At 37.4% G+C, this 17,104-nt stretch overlaps 1 protein-coding gene across 2 annotated transcripts in view; it reads right to left on the minus strand.

The window, feature by feature from the left end:
- Positions 1-1,162: 1,162 nt before the first annotated feature.
- CLPTM1L (CLPTM1 like) overlaps positions 1,163-17,104 on the minus strand; it is a gene marked incomplete at its 5' end in the record, with an annotated part of 29,481 nt that continues 13,539 nt past the window's right edge. The window contains 11 exons of one of the 2 annotated variants that reach the window (XM_082479795.1): positions 1,163-3,509; positions 4,561-4,676; positions 8,073-8,117; positions 8,199-8,254; positions 8,547-8,581; positions 10,034-10,116; positions 10,750-10,800; positions 11,911-11,976; positions 13,861-13,964; positions 15,694-15,778; positions 16,962-17,056. In XM_082479795.1, the coding sequence (XP_082335921.1) occupies positions 3,425-3,509; positions 4,561-4,676; positions 8,073-8,117; positions 8,199-8,254; positions 8,547-8,581; positions 10,034-10,116; positions 10,750-10,800; positions 11,911-11,976; positions 13,861-13,964; positions 15,694-15,778; positions 16,962-17,056 (821 nt within the window). In that variant the 3' untranslated portion in view covers positions 1,163-3,424. The remainder of the gene's footprint in view (positions 3,510-4,560; positions 4,677-8,072; positions 8,118-8,198; positions 8,255-8,546; positions 8,582-10,033; positions 10,117-10,749; positions 10,801-11,910; positions 11,977-13,860; positions 13,965-15,693; positions 15,779-16,961; positions 17,057-17,104) is intronic. The other variant, XM_082479796.1, reaches the window with a different exon arrangement.

Consider the following 17,104-nt stretch of genomic DNA (forward strand, 5'->3'; position numbering starts at 1 on the left):
CAGGAAAGCCTGATTAGTCTGTAGGGGGTGTGCTGGTACTGGAGGTCCTGAGGCCCCTTCCCACCTGCATTATTTTACATCTTATGATATTGAAAAGCTGTAAGTTGTAATGTAAAGAGGACCGGCATTACTAATAAATGATCCTGTTGCCCTTCCTCAACATTAGATTTGCCTTCTGATGAAAAAACTGGAAAACGCGATGTTTAAAAGCAGCTAAATTACAGGATTATCTTCTTAATGTTTCTGGCACTGAGGTGTAGATGCTGGAGCTGACAACTACTGGAGCGCAATGCCGTATCAAAAGGGGACATATACTCATGCTGAGTCTACAAGCGACATACAGCACCTGCTCTATCCAGCAGCAACAGAAGCAGAGCAGAACAGACTTCCCAAGCTCTGCTGACCAAATTGTCCCTGCTGCTTCCCATTTTGTAATTCGGTTAGCTCTGTGGCTTCAGGGAAAAGAGCCGTAAGGGCAGAAGGTCACCTCTTGGAGAACACAGCCAGCAGCAGGCGAAGCCGAGCAGGGAACAGCACGGTGTGGAACTGGAAGAACTGTGCGGGAACACAGCATAGTCTCCGTAACACAGGCAAGAGGCACCAAGCCACTGGTCGTGTACACCCACAGAAAGTGTTGTCCGCTGCCTTTCTCCACTTGCACCCTGAGAGAATCATGATTACTATGTTGTTATGCACTGATAAGTCCTGTGCAAGAGTATCTCCCAGAAGCATATGATGATTTGCCCAAATTAACTCTAAAATAGCCCCGCCCCCAACCCCAAATCACTGTGATCTTTTAACTTCCAAAGCCATTACAAGCCTAATGAAAATGAGAACGTGAGATGGTCACCACGTTGCTTACTGCAGTTAACCTTGTTAGAAGTGAGGAAGTTTTTAACTTATTCTTGACCTCTTAAATAGATCACAGATACGGATAATCTGGCATGAGCTGCAATACATTCAATGAAATTCTCTATATAGGAAGTTTTTCTTCTGCATTAACCACATATAGAACCACACTTTTGGTTTAAACTGGTGCAATTTCTGCAACTAGAAAATTAACACATTTCATGTAGTATTTCAAAAGTTACACTGCTTAGGTAGTTTTTCACTGTCTTTCCAACAACAAAAGGTAACTCTCTATCCCGTATGCCAAGTCTTTTATTTGGAAATGGAATACATAAAATAATGACTTGAACAGGAAAGTCTCATTCATTTTAAAGACTTAAAATGTTCTAATTTTATATTCTTTATGACTACTGTATACGATATTATGAGGTCATTGTCATCAGAAATGCAAGACAGAAGACCAATAAACTCACAGTATGTGAAAGTGCAAGAGTGATTTTTCAACAGCTACATACAAAAATGAGTGATGAAACATTAGAAATACCTGAATATGGTATTCCGGACTTTCAGAAGCTATTCTAGAAGAGCCAGTAACTTGATTGTTTTGAAATGGCACAAAAAGGGAATCTGCTATATGCATTAGTTATATCAGGAAAATTTTTCACACATTTACATTTACTTATTATTATGAAATAGGAGTCCCAAATTAATTTGCCTAACAGGAAAGAGCTGCTTCGAAACAAATCCAAACCAGGTACAAAATATAGCAAATGCAACCCTGGTTTTGCATAGATTTATTTATATATGTTTAATGCTAAAATCAAGTCCTCCTTAGTTCCAGTTAACAATGTAAAGAGACCTTAACATGAGTTAAATATTCTCTTCGAGACTCCTTCCATTGCCAGTGGCATGTAAGGACTTCAGTAGAAGAAAGACTATAGACGGTAACAAAAGAAGTTAGGTACATTTCTGTATCTTTTGGGGACCCAAGTATTTATATGTTCAGACTTCTGCAGTACCAGAACTTGATAAAATCCGCTCCATAAAGTGGTTACAGACTATAGGAGTAGATCCATGTTCTTCAAGGTTATTCAATTACTATTTTCAATCAATGACAAATTGAAATTTAATAGCCTTGCACAAACAGCATGCATTTTAATAAAGAAACTTAAGAATCATTGGGGTTAATTTGTAAACTTAGTGACCAAAGCAAAACTGAAACTGGAAATCAGAATTCTGTCTTTTAGATTATTTTTTTTAATTGCATTTTATTTGCTGCTGAAAGGAATCCACTCTATAATTCACTTACTGTTACTAAGAAACTTGCTTTTAAAAATCTAGAACCATGGTTTCTAGATATAGCTGTGATGTTTGAATTTTGGTGTAATAACAACCTGATTATTTGTACTTACTTGAAAGAAACGGATCAAATACCTCCCTTTTAATGAATTGTTCCCATGGAATATGGATTTTAAATTGTGTGAAAGGAAGATACCTGTTCTTCACCAGGCTGTTTTGCCTTTTTTTTTTGTGTTTTTTTTTTTTTTTTTTTTTTCCCTCTGTCTCCAGGTAGTTTGTTGAACCTGTATTGTATTTGAGCAAAATCATTCCACTTGAATGATGCGCATTTCATCTTATAAATAGAACAGGGCAGGAAGGGAGAGGGGAAAGACCAAGGAATTATTCCCTGTGAAACATGAGAGAATTGGCCTAGTAGGTCACTGAGGTACCACATTAAGAAGAATTTAAAACGTATTAAGAGACTTTCCTAGCACGTAACAATGATTTGCATTATATGAATACCTGCTACGCCAAGAAATCAGAAGATTTGTCAACAATGCAGAAAGATTTATATAAACATGGATACATACTGAACGAAATCATGTTACAGTTGTTTTTTTTTTTTTCACATCTTCACTCAGTTTAAGAGAACTGAAACCCTCTGCCATGTTGTGGGCTAAAAACGTGGAAGAACTTGAATTCTAACTACTCCCTCTCTCTCTCCTTATATTCCCAACAATTTTTTTTAAAGCTATGAACTTAAATGCCCACATACAACTTTAATAATGATTTCTAGAATTTCCATTGTCTCCATTATCAAATGAAAATGATTTGTAATTAGCATATAATCCAATATTATACATTTTATTTTTGACAGCCTCTATAGTTTGGCAATAATGCTCGATTCTGCTGTAACACACTGGCTTGTTTTTTCACTTTTCATAGCCTAGTGGCACGGGCATCACACTTCCAGTTAGTGAGTTGTCTTAAAAACATAGATTTGGATATTAATTGCAATGGTCCGGACACTTAGGTTTTCAGCGAAGAGAAGTTTTAAATGCAGGAAGTTTATTTAGTGACATCTGGCAGACTGTGGACCTTGTGAGGACAAAAGAGGATCTTGAAATAGGAGGATATCAAAACTAGATTTTGGCAATATAGAAGATGTATTGTCCATGTAGTTCTGTCATAAGCTTTAAAAATACTCTTATTAAATAAGTTTTTCCTTCCTTAAGACCAGATAATACATGAAGCCAGTAAGAGTCCAGGGGTCAGAATCTTCTTCAATTCTTAGTTATTCTCTATGAGCTTTTTTTTTTGGCTTTTCTTCATAAGATTCTCCATACTCATTCACTCTGCTCTTATCCACAGGATAAAGCCTGGCAGAAAAAAACCCAAATTATTAGTTACAATATTGTCTGCTACCTGGAGCAATTAAGCAGTTCTGTGGTACTTAATTTGAAAAGTTAATTCCTTTCTCATCATATTCTCTATACGCATTTGTGGCTGTTTTACTACAATTATGGGCAATTATATAAATCTAAAACTGAAGTTTGCATTTAGTATTAATGATTAAATATACACATCCATATATTCTGGTGTAATGTGAACTAGGCTTAAAATTCTTTGCTCTACAAATAAATATTTATTCTTGGGAACAAGAATACACTTTCTGTAGCTTCATTTATGAACAATATTTCAGTGATTACTGCATACAGCTGCCTTCCCCATCCGATTTTAGTTACTTAGTGAATCTGAAACTTGCCAGATACTCAACTTGGAAAAGAACCTGATAACTTGTGTTTGGAAACTCGATAAAAAGGAAAGCAGAGCAGGGCAATCCCTCATCAGAAAACATCCTTCGCTACTGCCTTGCAGAGCAACTTGGGAAGCATGCCTCAGATGTAGACATGTAGCCCCTCAGCAAGGATTGGAAGCCCAGAGCTCCTAAGAGGATTTGTGAATACATGCTTAAAAATTGCTCTCCTTCACCTTACTTCAGGTATTCATGTTTCAGGTTAATTTTGTTTGGTGACTTGTGAATGTGAAACCATCTGCTGAAAAGGAGGACAGCTGTTTTGAGGAAGGAGAAGGGGTAATTGACAAAAATTCTGAGAGTGCTGTGGGAAAAGGAATTTCTTGACTACTCTCTTAGCATGCTAAAAAATGTCCAAGAATACCATCAGTTACAGGAAAGTGCTTTTGCTCCTCTGATTTGTATTGAGTTCTCCTTTTCAGGATCCCCTGCTCAACATTCCCTTGACTAGGCATATACACAACTACCATTATCCAGACCATACTATATATTACTATGGTATAAAAATTCTGCTTGAAGTCTATCCCAAGCTATTTCGTAGCTCTTTATAGCAAAAAGACTGCAACCATCTACAGCGTCGTAAAAAATCTGATGAGTATTAAAGAAAGGCATACCATCTTTGGTAAAGATAGACCAGGAACACGACATCATCTCTAAAGCACGCCAGCCTATGAGATGTTGGCATAGTGATGATAAAAGCAAATATATCATCAATAAAGGTGTTGAATGCCTACAAATAAAAGAAGAGCATACTTCAGTTGACTGGGAAGAAAGGAAGTTATCCGTGATACAAAGCTACAGGAAACAGACTTCCTAGAACTATACTTTTCAGTAGGAACACAGACTACTTTCATATTTATAAAAGTATTTAAGGGTTATGCTAAAAAAATATTTCATGCAAACTTTAAAGTGCTTTCTTTTAATGAAGACCATACTGTCTACCCTGGGCCACACAATCATAGTTACAAGTAAAAAGGAAGTAGGACTACTTCAGGTAAATGAGAGTATTGTCATGCAAGGGGAAAAACATGGATTCAACTTCAGTGAAATCTTTAAAAGAAATCGGCAAAAAGACTTTTAATCATTCATTACTCAAATGATTTAAGATTTACAAAATGTCAGCTCACTTCCATTTTCTGTGGGAATTTGAAATTTGTGTAAAAAATTGTTAATTTACTGCTCTTAAGAACATTAACTTGACAGCCTTAGAGAGATTTTAAAATATTTTCAGCACTCTCCTGGAAGTAATCATCCATCCCTTATCCAAGACACAATTTTCTACATCATTTCCACTCAACTAGGCATACTATAGGTTCTGTTTCTGAAGCAATAATGAAGTATTTTCTCACTACTTCTTCCTGAGTGAGACAGTTTAAATTCCCAGACATCTGCTGGGAAAGCAACGCAATCAGCCTCAGAGCATGCAAATACAACAATTATTTTGTCAGAGAAAGTAAAGAAAGTCACAGAAGGGCAGCTCCTCTGGATCTGGCTCTGGCCTACAGGAATGAGTAGAAATCAACTCTTACAGTGCCCCAGCTCTAGTAGTCATGTTGCAATAAACTGTTTAACTCACTAAAAACAGCAGGAAACAAATCCAGCGAAGAATATTCACTGTTGGGTTAACAGAGTCAGTATCCTGTCTTCTCCTTTCAATATTAGCAAGTTGTACATTAACCCGTACCACAAGAATGGGGAAAATGATGTACTCTCTACACAGAGGAGGAATCACTCTTCAAAACAAACCAATGTTTATATGATTAAACAAAGCATCAGCAGAAGATGGGGGTGTTGGACAGGAGAGAGTTCTGATTAATTACAACAGGAAAGCTCCTTCTCGCAAGTCAAAACAAATCCATCAATCTGAAGTGATCAAAGAACATGGATGGCACTTCTCAAGCCTGTGCAAAGAAGGTTTGTCATGGAACAAAAAAACTTGGCAAGTTGGAAAAGGCAGCCTTTCCAAGTCAACACCCAAGTGAGTGATCCTACAATGATGAAAGGAAGAAAAAGCTTAGCACGCCAGGCTTCAGGCGTTTAGGCAGTCCTCATAAGCCGTTGAGATTGAATGCATCAAGGCAGCCCATCTAGCAGTATTTAGTCTAGCTAGTTTTCTTTTGAGGTTACCTCATTTGAAGGTACTCCTCATAAAAGTATAAAGAGCATAAACGTAAAGACTACAGAGACCGGAAAGTTAGACTGATCTTCATTTTTGCCAAGGAAAACAGGAAAGAGTTCAAATTAAGGAAAAAACCAAAGCTCTCTAAAACAACAATTGCAGGTGAGACCTCAGACTATTCTTTCCACTCTTCAAAGCACAGAAGAGAGCAAGCAAATGTAAATACCCGCTAGGAAACAGTAAATTACCCCCTCCAAAGACCAGTAAGTTAAACATAATTGAAAACATCACATACTTCTTTCTACATGCACACAAGCCTTTATTGTGGGTAGCCTCTGGCATCTTAACAGGAACCATAAATGCTCTGTAAGAAAAGGCTATTCAGCAAGAGAGTTCTACTGCTTTACTTGCTTGAATGCTGTCCCTTTGTTGCTTATTTAGCTGCTGATGTCTCTGCTCAGTTATTGCATTTTGTTGCTGGAGTAAAATTGCAAAATTACTTCACTAATACACCTTTTACTCCCCTCTTAAGAAACATGCCGATTTGCCTAGTATGTCTGACACAGTAGCTGTTTGTTTATTTATTTCTTTTTTTTTTTTTACTATATTTCCATATGGAACACTGTTTAGTTGCTGTTCTGCTATCAGCTATATTTCAATCTGTTTTCCTAGATGCTCCGTGAGTCCTTAAAAATATTAAGGCAGCAGAAAGTTGGGCAATTGCTGCAGGCTTACAGAAATGGAAAAGCTATGAAACACACTTGAAATTTTAAGATTTTAGTTCTTTTGTCCCAGATCATCTATTCAGAATTGGACAACATGTCTTGAGCAGTTTTTAATACTGTGTCTTTTAAAGTATTGATGTTATGATGTTATGGAGAATACCGTGTCTTTTAAAGTATCGATGATATGGAGAATTGTAATACATCTGCACAAAGGAAGAATAAATTAAAGCATTTGTGAGTGGAAGCAGAAGAAAACATAGCATGTGTTGATGTCATCAAGGTCTTGATGGTCCCAGCACATCCACCTAGGCCTTCTCAGGACACAATGATCAGGAAAACAACTGACAAAAATCCTAATGACTCACAGAGGTGGGAAAGGATGGAGTCAAAATAGTATCGGCTTTTTAGGGGTACAAGAACAAAACTAGCAGGTGGCTGTCAATTGAGGAAGAATGTAGGAGACAGAGAAACTCAACAGTGGGTATCCCTTGTTCCCCATACCAGTGCAAGGAATCCTGACTGGGATACCTCAGCTTACATCCATCTTGGTGCCTGAATACTACACAAACCACTCGGACACACATATGGGTGCTTGTGGTTATGCAGGTATCAGAGTTTTAGCAAGCTGACTTTGTTTTGAAATAAGCTCACCTTCCCCTCCTCCAAGGTCTGGCGTTAGGCTTTGCTACAGCATCTCATTATTTCTCACAAGGGCAGTTCAAGCAATGGGGACACCACAGTGCAGCCCTTTTCCACCGTGTAATAACCCACCACACATTTGTCACTACACTGCCCAGAAGCTCAGAATTACCAACCCCAGCAGAGAACAGTGTGTACATTACTTCAATCTCTGGTAGCTCCTGGAACCGGCCAAAATAAGGTCTCTTAGTGGTCCTATCTGTTTCTCGAGAACTATCATTTGTTAATGTAACCTCTCCCTTCCTAAAATAATGTATTAAATTGAGACTGATTAGTTTATTTGCAGGACCAACATTTGAACCCGCGCAAGACAGCTGACAGTACAAAAAGCAATATTATTATCAGCAAAACTAGGATGCAGGTATTCTCATGATATAGAAGTTATTATGAAAAATGGAAAACATTGATTGTGGTTTTTTTTTTTTTTAAAAGACATTTGCAAACAAATTTGGTATTATTGTCAGTTTAGTTCTTAAAACAAGCAAAGCACTGTCAGCCTTAAGCTACATAACACGAAGCTGTTTCTCACAGAAAATTATTTTCAAATAATATGCACCAATCTTTAAATTAGAGCTTTACTTACTTTGTATGTGAAAGCCTTCCATGGTAAGTGTGCAACAGATTTCATCTAGGATTAAAAATATCAATTTGTAATAAATTCTGGAAGAAGAGACTAAAAAAGTAGTCTTTTATCACTTTTCAATCTTACCTTGTAGTTTACAAACAGCTGGGGCAGCATAAACAGGAATCCAAAAGCATACACTCCTGAAGATAAAAGATGGAAAACTTACAGACAAATGCACAACAGCAGTACACTACACAACTATACTTTCACAATTAGAGATTTACACTCATTTTCCTAAAGAGAGAAGATGCATCTAATCCTTTTGTTTCACTTTGGGTTGATTTTTCTCCCTTTCTCAATCACTGTCATAGTTTTGGAACCTACAGTCAAGTTATTGCTCCATATTACACTGGTCCAGCTGACAGCAGTTAATTTTCTACTTTGAGTCTTGGTTTCCATTTGAAGAAATATGAATAGAAAGAAGGGACTCACCATTGACAAAGCTGTTAATCAACCAGGAGTACCAGCTACAAACAAAGGAGACAGTCCAGTTATTCAAAAATATATACCTGTAATCCTCTACATGGCTGTGTGCTGACTACTCCAAGAAATGGCTATGTCGTGAATGACTTTACGTAAGAACTAAACACCCCGCATCTTCCTTTGATTAGGAAGGGCTCCAGGGAAGGTGCTAACAGTTTAAGCAAAGGATGTTTATCAGTGCATCCAACAAGTTTGGAGAGCTTTATCAACTGCTTTCATACTTTTTCAGAATGTTCTAAGACGTCTGCACCCAAAATGACATCAGATAATACTGCGCACTGAACCCTAACAGTACTAAGGCTCGCAAAGGTAACACTGTATTCTAAATACTGAAGAGACACTTAATACAGCACTATAAGGACTTACCCAATTTCAAACAACAAATACCATTCAGTGCAAAGTACACTATAGTAGGCACTTAAAAAACCCAAAGGTAAATACAAGGAGCCAACATTTTTCCTTCTTTACATCTAAAAACCCCTCCCAGATGTTCAATGGAGCACAACCTTAACAACATAACAGTAGTGTTACAGATAGTGGCCAAATTCTATATTTCTGCTTGTGATAGTAGGAACAGCTAGTAATTGTGATGCTCAGGTTAGATCATTTAAAATTAAACTTGCAAGGCTTTGTTAGTGACTTGTTAATAGCAATGTTACAGCTGTAGCAGCATTTCACTAATCCACAAGCATCTAAAAAATGCATCAGAAAATGCCTGCAAGATTAAAGGATAATCCACTGTTAAGATTACTTGTTCCATCACATTTCCTTACAAATAGATTTAACAACGACAAAAATTCTATGGTATCAATTGTTTTCACTTTCTTAAGCTACAGCTTAAGAACACCTGGCATACAGCATGTAGCTACAGCTACAAACACCTGGCATATAATATTTTGCGATATTGAATGAATTCAGGAATTCTGTGAGAAAAGCAGAATTTAAAAATTTTTGTTAGCTCCTTCCTAAGAACCTTTTGAAAAAAAATATTTTTCTAACACCCAGAAATTGCCCCTAGTACAAGTACTACGGCCCACGTATGCTGCGACATCAGTTCTTCCTGATGTTATTTTAAGGTAGTGCTTGCTCTTCCTCCCATCCCTTCGGGGCCTAAAGACTGTTAAAAAATATGTCTATAGGGCCATCACCATGCTTGTATTTGCAGACTCTCACAGCTGCATACTTGCTTGCATCTCTCCAATACAAAATGAACTAGCTGTATTATTTTGAGTGAAAGTGGACAGGAGTTTCACCTTTTCATGAAATATTAAGTCTTCAGCTCCTGCTGAAGTATCAAGATATTGCTGTAGGCCCACGCCTCTAAAGGAATACAGAGCCCTCTCTTGAAAACGCTTTTGCTTGCTATTGCCATCCTAATTATCATATCATGGGGAATGTTTCAACTCTGTATAAGATCGTTTATAGATTTACAGTACCTTTTGTATTTGATATTCAGCAAGGAGTAACCTGCACCTCCAATACATAGTGGATAGAGCAAATATGACAAGTATTTCATAGCCTAGTAGACAATGAAAATAGTTTGTTAGTTTACATTTTACATACAGATTTGTCATGGCTTGAACTAGAAGACAGCCACATAATTTTTTTCCTGAAAATCTTTTCTATTTCCACATGTGTACTATTAATTCCAGTATGCTTCCAGTTCTAGAGAAGGTGGTGAAAATTCCAATGCTCAGTTCAGACCACCAAGGATGTTAGAGCATAAGCAATGAGGGACAGCATGAAGATCAGAGTCTAAGAGTAGCTCTCTGCTTAACTTCCCGATTTCTTCAACTACTTTCAGAAATCAGGAAGTACATGAACATTCCTCCAGTATACATAACAAGTACAAATATAAATTTTCAAATTTACGAATGAATACCCTTTAGGATATTTCTCTTCAGCTAAGTCACTTACAATTCTGCTTCTCAGAGAAATGTTTCAACCAAATTCAGCTAACAACTCTTTCACTGTTCCTCCTCATAAATTATTAGAATGAATCCTCACTATCTGATCAGCCACATAATGATGATCCACTTGACAACTATGCAAAAGTGGAAAATGCAATTGTAACAATAAAGAGTGAAACAAGTCAATCAGCAGGTCACACATGTAGACTTTATAGATCAGAAGTCACAGGATTCCCTCTTACCTGGGTATCATACTCCTCAGTCTTCTTTTCAGAGTCATTGTATGTGCCAAACTGCAATACATATAAAATGCATAATCAAGTCAGAACTAGGGGAAAAAGCACTCGCTGTCCAACTCCCTAAAGAGATTTAAACTGCAAACTAAACTGCTTAGACATTAAGCTAGGTAACAGTTCAAAGTTCTTACAAGCTTCTGTACAAGAGAGTCATATAAATGTCCTGTGCAGCCTGCCAAATACAGGATAGACAAACAAGTTTATTTTTTTTCCTTTGTACTTTTCACCAAAGATCCAAGATTTCTTTGCTTAGGAAAACGCTGTTGAGACAACAGGGTTCACAAAACAAAAGTAACGCCAAGTGGCTAAGAATCTGACAGATACAGGAAGCCATTATTAAAAACCATAATAATTTTTATGCACAAAGAGGTCAGTTATGGATTACCTCTGCACCTCTAGAAATTTTGACTGCTTAAACAGTTCCTTGAATACTGACAAAGGAACAACCAGAGCTATGAGCAACTCAAGATGCCTAGACTTCAAGCTGCGCAAAACCCTAGTACTTCTTGTGAAGTAAATGCTGAACTAGACAGCTGTTTCTCTTACCAACAAGAGAAACTTTCAATATAGACAGTTCTTTAAAAAGTGTTAATTTGAATCCCAGCTGCCTCTGCATGTCCTGCAGTCTCAGGACTTAAATTTTTACCTAGAGGATTTGTCAAAGATTGTCCTGTCCCCAGAACATGTCACATCTTCTACTAGTTCCACAATGGACAAGTTATACCTCAAGCTTCATGAAAAACTCAGTTTCTTACTTCAAATCGTGACGCCAGATAAAAGTGCCTTTGTAACACAGTGGTGGGAGCACAGACCCACCTGTTAAGATTTAGCAGGACTGGCAGAGGAGTTCTGAAGTTTCTCATACCATAAATACACACAAACAGCTTTTTCTTCTACAGGATTCATCAAAGAAATTCTTAAGTTCGAAAATGCTCATCCAGCTTTTGGATTAAGCCATCCATAAAGAGAAGATGTACATAGGAAACTTTTAAGTTAATGAACTTTTAAGTTTAATCTTCATTTCACTGAAAGCCGAGTTGCACAGTAACCTGGAAACAGATGGAAAGCTCAAGAGTGTAATCATTAACAGGACAATGTCTACTATACCTGAATTTTGGGTCTCAAGCCTTGCCACTTGATTGTCATTTTCAAAGCTTTCTTCACTTTCCAGAGCTGTGATGAGCAAAACCAAAATGTGCACATAAGGAATTAGCCAAAGGAATGTCTTACACAGGATTCAGATACTCAGAATCAAGACCCCAGAATTATCTATTTTAAGCACCATTGCATAAAGCAGCAACAGCCCGATTGCAGCACACTGCCTACATTTCTATACAAACCAAATTCCATGTCCCCAGACAAGTACAACACTGGGAGTGTGCACTACTAAGTCTCCTTATCAGATGATGTACTTTAAGTGAAATAATGTAGTCCTTCCAGGACATCTGGACTGCAGTGCTTAGGTGGGGGTTAGCTACTCCCAGCACCAGCACGCACTCCAGGTCAAGCATTCAGAGAATTCTCCAGTAACCACCCGCCAAGCAAGTTTTTACATGCCTTCAAGGTCAGCTGGGATCTGCAAGATGAAGGTGCTTCAGAACTCCTAACAGCGATCAAGTAGGCACTTACATGGTCATTACATTTCATTAGTGGGCTACAAGCAAAAGTCAGTGAATCCACAGAACTGTTTGGCTGCTTAATGTAAAGCTGAAACAGTTTGACCCTAATGTAACCAAAGGTTCAGTGCACCTAAAAATTTACTTCTGCTATACGCATTCAACACCTTAGGCAATGCAGTAAGCTCAGCAGGAGAGCTACACTCCATGAAGCTTTTGGTGGACAAGGTTTGTTTGTTTAACTTTAGATACACCAATATTCTCTTCTCACCCATCATAACTTCCAAAGAAAAAAATGCAATATGGTAAAGATGATCCTTTACTGTCATCTTTGATGCAAGCAAGAAAATTCCTTATTACAGAAGCAATGTCGCTATTAGTACTGCATGTGACACAGGTGTTAAGAACAACTTGTGAAAAAGCTCTTCCCAGCAGACAAATTCTATTGTTATCTCACCATCACTTGAGATGAAAGACATGTTACTGCAACAGAACCTACAGAACACTTCTCCATTTAAGTGTCCCACACAGAGTTCCTATATAATCCTTTCAACCCAGTTCCCCCAGCCTGCAATCCAAAACCAATACCTGAAACTGTTAAGATTTCAGACAGCTAAAGAAAGTTTGAAATATAAAACTATTTATAGGAATAAAAACACTGGAAAATCTGATACAGAAAACTTAAAACATAGAAACACATCAGACTTAAAAATCTCAACTTACTGAAAAATAATGTTACAGTCAAGGAAATGGTATTACTTAGCACACCACTGTTCATAGTTTTCGCAAGACCTTAATCTGTCATACAATAAGCTGAAATTTGGGTATTACTTTGTGACTTTGCATACAATTTAATCACTAACTAAAAATTCTGAACTGTTTTGTACCTGCAACTATAACAGACTTGTGAAATTTTTGACTACACGAGTCCTGAATTTATTTTAAATACTGAGAAGTAATTCCATCTGCAAACAATGCTAGGTAGAGAGCTGTCCCCTTCCCATTACTGTTGACTTTGTGCTTCACTATGCATAAAGCAGGCTTCTAAGCAGTACCTGTAACCCACGGCACTGGGTCTGATGGCATACAGCCTGCTCTTTGACAAATGTTTCCGTGAAGCCTTGTTGACATGGTTATACATGCCTGGTCAGGAGTGATGCCTATCAGTTGACGTGACAGGAAGGAACCTCAGCATAGCTCTAGGTTTGGTTTCCACAATATCTGTTGGCCCATCCCAGAAAAATCTGATACTTCCAGTTTAGTTATTCGATAAAGGAAGACAATCTCCTTTACCACTGAAAGCCAGTTAAACAATGCTGCTAAGACAGCATACTACAGCAGCAGTAGCCTTTCAGTAACTATTTTAGCATTCTTTTTCTACAATAAAGTATGGATGTTGCTGCAAATACTGGTATTTGGTTCTACAGCTTTAAGAACTCACCTCAATAACTGCACCAATGCCTGCAGGGATCAGTACCAATAAACTTGTTTGTTCATCCAAAAGGAAAAGAAATATTACCACAGTACTAAAGCACCGCCAAAGCACTAGACAGAAAAAAACGGAAGGCTTATTAATATTTAAATGAACGGCTGATATGACAGAAGACTGTTGGCCTATTTACTGTAATTCCACCTTATGCAGTTTAAGCATGAACTTCTATATACATCTTGATATATCAAGTAGTTCTAGAAAAAGCCAGTGATCTATATACCTCCAAGCAAAAAATGAACAAAAACGTTTTATGAAATCCTTACCACAAAAGATGAAAGGAAATGAGAATATTTAAGGAAGATTTCTGTACCACAGCAATTCAGTAATGTAACAGTTCTAATATGAACTACGTTCATAATTCTTGTCTCAAAGAAGCTGGAAGGCTGTAGGGTAATTTATTATCAGTCTTTGAAACTCATGCAACTAATTTAATGTTTGTAAGTGTTAAGAAGTATATTTTAGGGTTATTTTTCAGGTTTTGCAAAACCTTGGATGCTTATAACTGTCTACCAACTAATTCTTAGATTTGAATATCCATCCCCCTAAGCAGGACCAGAAACAGAGAAGAGCTACAACACACTCGGGACATCAACAGTTACACTGTACCACTCCAGAGCAATCACCTGTCACACTTTTCTCTTGGGGCAAGAAGTAGATACAGGCAGAAAGGTGACTAAGGCTTGCTAGACAGGATGGAACCATCAATTACTGGAGGTTGAAGGCCAATACTTTGATAGTAAGGTTAAAAAACCTTTTGTCACTCAGTCTTTCCAATTTGACTCTACTCACTTTTTAAACCGGCAATTAACACTTAATTCTGAAATTTCATGGACTATTTCGAATTTTTACTAACTTTTTGGCGTACATATGCCAGCAGCAGTATAAATGCCTTAGAAAAATGAAGGCACTCCAATAAAGATGATAAACAGATTTTCCACATGAGAAAAACATGTTGCTGTTCATCGTTGTTTACAATGCCTTTTTTCCTGGTGTTGATACTCCTCACATGTTTTAATCAATCTGTACATATGATAGAATTAGGGATGGTCTCAGAGGTCAAGTGACTCCAGATTTATCATTTTGGTTTATAAACAGAATAGAAAAAAATCTATTAGAAAAACAAGCAGTAAGTATTAGCACCATAAACAAGGCTGGGGAGTGGTATGTTAAACCTCAAGCGTCCAGGGCTGGCTTGGCTTTTACCTTCATTTGTCTCTAGGAAGGCTTGGCAGGATGTTGGACCACTATGTTTCTCTCATCTTTCCTACATCCAAGTCAACTCAACCCTCCCATGCTCCCCGCCCGCCCCCCCCCAGCAGCTTCTACTGTTCCTGTTTCCACCAAAGCCCAAATCAAATAAACAGCGCTACACTACAGCGTTTTCCCTTCCAAATATTTTGGAACCTGTAGTTATCTACAAGTAACACATAGAACTCGGAGGACAGCATTACCTATGACAGCCCATTCTCTCTGCCCACAGAATTTTCTTCTGGTCCTTATTCTTTTCTCAAAGTGTAAATCTGGTGACTGTCTTAGTATTAAACTCATTCTCAACTGTGAGACAGTCAAACCTCAGAAGTCACACGAGCGCTTAAAAACAAGTGATACTTGAACACAAAGCTACCAAAGTTAGAACTAGCCTGTTAGCCGTTTTCTTTTCACACACAAACACATCTCATTTTGCCACCTTGGTGAATCTACAAAGTTTCAACTTAAGAGTAAGACTAAAACCACACAGTATATATCAGATAGCACACACACACTTGGCACTCTGGCCCGTACCTGCTTTTGTAGACATCCCAATCATGCTCCTCTTTTTCTTCCAAAAACTGATGTCATTTTTGAATGCAAGAAAATCAAAGAGAAGCTGAAAATAGCAAGAAACAGACTTATTTTTTCGAATGCTAAAGACTACCAGCTGAACTGTCAAAAATGCATTTAAGATGGAATTGCAAGAAAAACCTGTTTTTGAAGCGTCAGAAAAATTAAATACCACAAAGAAAAGCTAAAAAGAAAAACTGTTTTAGAAGCCCAAGCTGTAAAAGCAGCACAAAATGACAGGTGGAATTCCAGGTACTGCTACTACTACAGTGCTGCATCTGGTAAAGAAAGTTAGTGACCCAATACAGGGTGACACATGATAGAGGATGAAGAACTGAGGACCCCGAGGAATTGCTCACCTCCTTGACAGACCAAAGAAACCGACACTAAATAAGATTCAAAATGCTTTGTATTGGATTAATAGTTAATTTAGGCTTGGATAGTAACAAAGTTTTTAAAACATTCCTAAAATATAGGTAGTCATTTTCTCCTCTCTATTTCATAACGAGGAAGTTGATCTGTACTTCAAGGATGCTTCAGCATTAAATTTATTTGTACTGAGTATTTCTTCCAGTATTTTCAGTATTTCTGTTCAGAATAGAATAGCATAATTCAGTTGGAAGGGACTTATGACATCGATAAAAAATTTTTCATTAAAACAAAGATTCATATTTAAACCAACACATACAATGCTGACAGAGAGACACAATAACAAACCAACCTGCCTAACGCAATAAGCTCAGCACTTTACAGTGACAATTTTTTGAAGTAATCTAGATCAGCTGATCTAAATTTCTCTAGGGGTTAGAAGTCAGAGACTCAAACCCTACTGGTAGTGCCCGAGCTATGCCACTGCAGCAGTAAAATTTGTGATAACTCAGCTTAGCAGAAAATGTGAACCAATGTTGACAGGCATATTAATTCTGGGTGCTTTGGTTCAGCTAAAAAAATCGTGATGATAATGAAGTTAAACGTGTTATAGTTCAGTCAAGACTGTTTGGTTTATACCTAGTTATCTCATATTTCTATCTTCTTTGAGATTTTAATATTAATGTGCTATTGGAAATATAGCTGACTTGTCCCAGAAATCTCTTCTATTGCTCCACTGAAATTACAATTTCCAAAATAGTTCTCAATAAATGAAAAAGTTGAAGTTCAACCCACCCCCAACCCTTTTTCTTCTAATTTCATATGCTGTAATTCCTAAAACCCAAAGTTTCTCTACTTACATGAAATGCTGCTACGAAGAATGTCAAAGCCAGAAAGTACAGGTTAGTATCAACAAAAATCCCTTTTACTTCATCTGCATCCTTTTCTGAAAACCCTAAGAGAAAGAACAAGTAATTATGCAAGAATTACTAGACAGTTAATT

Source organism: Vanellus vanellus (assembly GCF_965231255.1).
Source record: "Vanellus vanellus genome assembly, chromosome: 2".
In the NCBI taxonomy this organism is placed as follows: domain Eukaryota; kingdom Metazoa; phylum Chordata; class Aves; order Charadriiformes; family Charadriidae; genus Vanellus; species Vanellus vanellus.